Source organism: Elephantulus edwardii, unplaced genomic scaffold (assembly GCF_000299155.1).
Source record: "Elephantulus edwardii isolate Elephantulus edwardi_28Jun2011 unplaced genomic scaffold, EleEdw1.0 scaffold00333, whole genome shotgun sequence".
Taxonomy (NCBI): Eukaryota; Metazoa; Chordata; class Mammalia; order Macroscelidea; family Macroscelididae; genus Elephantulus; species Elephantulus edwardii.
Window position 1 is genome coordinate 535,232 of NW_006400083.1, and position 5,945 is coordinate 541,176.

Here is a 5,945-nt window from a genome sequence, read left to right on the forward strand (position 1 = left end):
CTCTTCCTGCAAATGCTGCAGATTCTATCCAAGAAGCTCTTAAGGGCTCCCAAATACAGCAAACTCTCATTGACTATCACATGCCTACTTAAACGATCTTTGAATAGCTTTTTCTTTTTATTGCTTTGTGTAGTTTAATGGCACCAGTTGCGATTATTCCAGCTTATGATAAATCCCAGATCTATAAAGATGCTGCTCATTCATTATTTTCCTCTTTCTTCTTTTCCAACTGTTATTTTTTTAGGAGGTAGCAAGGACAGGGATGGGGGAGGAAGATAAAATGATACCAAATTAACAGGGAAACAAATGAAATAATGGATCACTTCACCCCTGGTTACAGACACCATACAAGATACTGTTAAGCAGAACAAGTACTCTTTTGTATAGCACAAATACGTCTTTTATACTTATTCTAAATTGGAAATATGATCATTACCTTATTGTTAATGGAAGAAGAATCTAATTGTTTCAATACCTCACTAATTCCAGCCTCTTGGAGAAAAAAACTATTTTTATTACTTTACCTATTGTTCTGTTTATACCATGGTGTCCTGTGTAGCCTGTTTCTTGATATATGTTGTGGTTGCTATTTCAGTTCAATTATTAATATGTGGGAGCTATAATTATATTGAATATTGGTGCAAGGTAATTAGAAGGCATAAAACAATTCCTCGTGCTTCCTGATGCCTTTTCTCATTGACAGACGTATTTGAGCTTTAGAAAGAGAAAGCATAGTGTGATGTGAAACTTGAGAACTGAGGCAGGCTCCAGTGGAATTTGGTGTCTTTTGCCCATTGGCTTCTACTTCTTCTTGATCCATACTTTGACTTCCCCTGAACCAAAACATCAATTTGCTTTTAAGAGCCTCTTCTTCTACCTCACTGTCTTACCTCACTTTTCTCTTGTCCAATTTCCTCTCAGTTGAGATTTGTAACACATCACACATAGTGGCTTAGCTTGTTTACAACTTCTTTCTCCTTGCTCAGCTAGACCAAGCGACAGTTACTCTGTGTGCATCTGTATATGTGTGTGTGTGTTATGTGTGTGACTGTGTGCATGACTGTGCACCTTGGGGCATTTGAGAAGGAGAGTTCCTTGAACATTGTTGGTACCTCTGTTGTCTCCCTATCTCTAAACACCATGCTCCATTCTCAGTTAGACTTCATTGCAAAAAGTAGTAGAATGGAATTGGCAACCTTTTATTTATCATTCTTATACTAAAACTACACTCATTGCCGTAGAGTGGGAACTGACTCATAGCTCATGCCTTGTGACTTTTGAGGAGGCTGTACATCACACGGGAGGGTTTTTCTCCCAAGAAGCTGCTGGTGGATTAGAACCACCTTTTTAAAAATTAGAACCACCTTTGGGTTCAACTCACTATGGATGGCACCACCAAGCTCCCTCAATTTAGTAAGAAGTCATCTTAATCAGTGGGAAGGAATGACCTGTGTATGTCAACTGTATGTGTTTGGAAAGGAGACACAGAAAGAATGGACATTATGTTGACAGCTTCTCATTTTGAGAAGGAGGAAAACTATAAGTCTGTCTTCTTAGCTGAGTTGTTTCCCAGTATCCTTCTGAAGTTAGATAAACAGAACTTGGGGTTTCAAATCCAGTCCAGCTCTGGACCTTTTGTCCCTTAATTTATAGGCTTTCTTATAGCTTCTCGAATGCACTCCCAATTAATATTCCAACAAACAGATGCAGCCCTGTACATGCTCACCAGTTGTTCCAAGAAATTTAAAGGACAGCTTCCTGGCCAACTGACTGGAAAAGAGCCATATTTATTCCTATCCCAAAAAAAAGATGACCTGACAGAGTGTGAAAGTTATCAAACAATATCACATGCAAGCAAAATTCTACTGAAGATTATCCAAAAATTACTGGAATGGTATATTAACACAGATATGCCAGAAATACAAGCTATAACATTAGGGACATACCTGCCTATGTCAGATGGATTTTGGCTGAAAGTAGAGTGTACCAGAAGAATTCTATTTGTGTTTTATTAACTATGCAAAGGCATTTGACTGTGTGGATCACAACAAATTGTGGCTAATATTGAGAAGAATGAGAATCCCAGAGCACTTGATTGTGCTAATGTGAAACCCATACTGACACCAGCAAGCAGTCATCTGACCAGAGCAAGGACACACTACATGGTTCAAAAATCAAGAAAGGAGTGTGTCATGAATGAGGCCTGTCTTCTACCTTTTCATTCTATACATGGAACAGATCATTCAAGGAGGCTGGGCTTTATGAGAGAAATGTTACATCAGGATTGGAGGTAGACTCATCAACAACCTGCATTATAAAGATGACATAACCTTGCTTGTCAAAACTGAGGAGGCCCTGAAGCATTTGCTGCAGAATGTCAAGGACTGCAGTCTTCAATATAGATTGTATCTCAGTACTAAGAAAACAAAGATTCTCACACCGGGTCAATTGGCCTCATCATGATAGATGGAGAAGAGTTTGAGATCATTAGTCTTTCTGGGATCCACAATCAACACTCTTGATTCTAGTAGTTAGGGAATCCAAAGACAAGTTGTATTGGGAAAGTCTGTGGTCAGGGACCTCTCCAGAGTGCTGAAGAGCAACAATATAAGTCTGGAGATTAAGGTGCGCCTGATTCAGGCCATGGTCTTCACAATTACTTGCTATACATTAAAGAGCTGGACAATCAACTAAAGATGACAAAAGAAGAATTGATGCTTTTAATTTGTGGTACTGAAGAAGAGTATTAAGTATACTATGGACTATGAGGGAACAAATAAGTGAAACACTTTTGCTCCTTGAAAGCAAGGATTTTAAAACTCAGTCTCACATATTGTGACCTGTTTCCAGGAGAGATCAATCCTTGTAGTAGGTTATCATGCTTAGAAGGGTGGAGAGACAGAGAGGAGAGGAAGATCCTGAATGAGATAGAATCACACCGGAGGAATGGAGGTAGGTGTGTTGGAGACAGGATAAATAGAGCATGGCTTAGAGCTACTGTTCAAAGGGTCACAGTCGACTTGATGGCACATAACAACAACAACGACAGCAACAACAACAAGGGGCATCGTGCGCAAGAGAACAAGACTATTCAGCACCTTGGACAGAGACTCAATGATATTTCCTCGTAAAGCAGATGAGAGGCCCAGCACTCTTGTGTCAAGCAGTGCAAGGAAGGCAGGGGTAGGATGAGGAAGAGAAGTCAGTGAGGGAAGTTGACTGGCAGAATATCAGAAATGTAGCCCTCCTACCCGTATCTACCCCCTCACCCCCTCTGCAGCTACTAGGCTCCTACAGACAGAAGTAGCTTCTTGATGCTGCTGTCTTCTTACACAGACAAGTGGCTAATAGGAGAGCTGATCATTCCTTATGCTTCACCATGTTGGTATAACTCTTCACACTGTCAGCATGATGGATGCTGGGGAGGTTCACGAGGCCCATTTACAGACTGTGTGCTGGGAGGAGAGAGGGCACAGCAGTGACACAATCACCTACCTCTGATCAGAGAGGGTAGACGTAAGCTGCTGCTTCCCATCCTGAAATGGGGTCCTGGGCCTTGGGAGGGAAGGGGCTCATCTCATAGTATGCTGAACTGGTGAGAAGCCAAGGCCTCATTTGTCTGGTTTTAATGAGTAAATGGCATTCCAGTCATTGTTTATCTACTTTTGAATCTTGACAAACAGTCTGTGGTATCTGATAGAGAGGGTTATTAGTTGCATGGAAACAGATGGCTAGGGATGGAGGGATTGGTTCTTTATTACAGCAGGTCCACATGTGGCAGCGTCCCTTCAGATCCCAGCTTCCACACAAATGCCAACAACTTCCTGAGGCCTCTGTGACCCAGTCAGTCCTCTGAGGAAAGATTCGGGGCTTAAGAAGGCAGAAAGGACCATGAGGAAGAGGAAGAGGAAGAGCTGGTGGAACTGAAAGGGGACAGGATTTCAAGCATACGTTTCTGAGCATAAAAAGAATGTGTGAAGAGAAAGGTAAAGAAGGCTGGATGAGAATGGATAATAGGAATAGATTAATTGGACTTGGTGGGAGGGAAGAGCAAAAGGAAGGAGAGAGAGAGGGAAAAGCAGGGAAGTGAGGGAGCAAGGATGCTCATGAATCAGTGTCACTGGTTCAGGCACCAGCTACTCCTCCCTTAGTTCTGTGGAAGTATAACCAGATGCCATGGAATTGTTTAGAATCCATGGCAATCCTATCTGTGTTGGAACACAACTGTGCTTTACCAAGGCTTACGTTATTTTCTTTAACAGATTGCTAAGTCTTTGGAAGTCCCTCTGAGTGGTCTGAAATCTCTCCCTTTTTGGTTTGCATCTATACTAACCATTTGCACCACTAAGGGGCTCCATATTGAAAAAAAACCCAAACCCAAAATAACTCATCCCTGTGGAGTCAGAACCATGGTATAGCTGATTGTCCAGCAGGATTTCTGATGCTGTAAAGCACACTGGAAGAGATGGACTGTTTTTCTCCTGAGGTGGATTTGAATTGCCAGAGAGGTGCCACCTCAGCACAACTCCCTACCTTCTATGCCAGCAGAGTTCCCTCCACTGTATAAATGTTGTGTGCACTGTAGAGTCAGGATGACTCATAGCTGACTGTCCAGTGGGCTTTCAGAGGCAATACATTGCATTGGAGGAGATTGCTCATCCTTCTTCCTTGGAGCAGCTGATAGATTAGAGCTGCATGCCTCTGACTTGACAATGGAATTCCTTACCAGTAGACTACCAGAGGCCCCTATAGTACAAATAGTTTTATTCAATCCACTGATCTTTCCCATGTCCTTTTTGAGATGCCCATGGTTTCTCTCTCAGAACCTTAAGAGATCAGAGGTTCCACTGACCTTCATTTATCCTCCGGAATTTGTCCTTGGCCATGTAGCCCAGCACCAGACAGCATCCTTTCTTCGGGAAGCCCAGCTCTGGAATGAAAACACAGGCGTATGAGTTGGGAAGGGATAAAAGAAGTGCAGGAGAAGTGGAACTTGTTGCTCTTATAGATGTTGTTGTTATGTGTCGTCGAGCCACTTGCAATTCACAGCAACTCTATGTACAATAGCTGTAAACCCTGCTCTATTCTGTGCCAATTGCACTGCCTCTGACACACCCATCCCGATTACCCCAGTCACTGAATCAATCCATCTCACAGAGGGCTTTCCCCTCCTGTGCTGTCCCTCCACCCTCCCAAGAATGATGTCCCTCTCCAAGGACCTGTCCCTCCTTACAACATATCCAAAGTATATCAGAATCCTTGCTTCCAAGAAGTAGCTTATTGGTACAATTTATTTATTTAGCCAATATTTACATACTGTGTACTGTTCCAGATAAAACTTTAAGCCAGTAATCCTCATTTGATCCTTGTAACAACCCTATGAGGCACATACCATTGTTATCATCATTTCCTGTTACTCTCATTTACACATGTCATAGTCCACAGCCCTAGTGAAAGCACTAGTAGGTGACAGAGCCAGGAGTTTCCAGGTTGGAGTCTGGTTCTCAAGCTCACACTCATGACCATTACTCCATGAGATATTGAGACCCTTTATGTCCTAGTCTTGGGATCCATGCCTAAATCATCCCAGGACTGTAGTCAGAGAGGCAGACTTGAGCCAGTGGCCTCTAGGATGGAGTAGCCCAACCACATAGGAGGTGAGGGAGATGGCTGAGAAGGAGATAAATTCAAGTTTGGGAGGGACACCATCCATCATCTTTTAGGAGAAAAGTAGAATGATCCGGATGAGAAATGATCATGGGAACAGGCTTAATTGGAGTGAGTGGGGGCAGAGAACAAATATGAGCAAGGATGGTATGAACATGGCATGAGGAAGACTCTGGCAGAGTTGGTGGTTACTGCACCTTCTATTGAGTGACCACTGGGCACGGTACACCATCATCACCAAGCAACAACTAAGTGCAGATTCAGGTGATAATGTGGCA

General features: G+C 42.7%; 1 protein-coding gene across 1 annotated transcript in view; it reads right to left on the reverse strand.

Annotated features, from left to right (window-relative positions):
• KIRREL3 (kin of IRRE like 3 (Drosophila)) overlaps positions 1 to 4,934 on the reverse strand; it is a 241,687-nt gene extending 236,753 nt beyond the window's left edge. The window contains exon 1 of the mRNA XM_006901568.1: positions 4,853 to 4,934. Within this exon, the coding sequence (XP_006901630.1) occupies positions 4,853 to 4,886 (34 nt within the window). The 5' untranslated portion in view covers positions 4,887 to 4,934. The remainder of the gene's footprint in view (positions 1 to 4,852) is intronic.
• Positions 4,935 to 5,945: the final 1,011 nt, after the last annotated feature.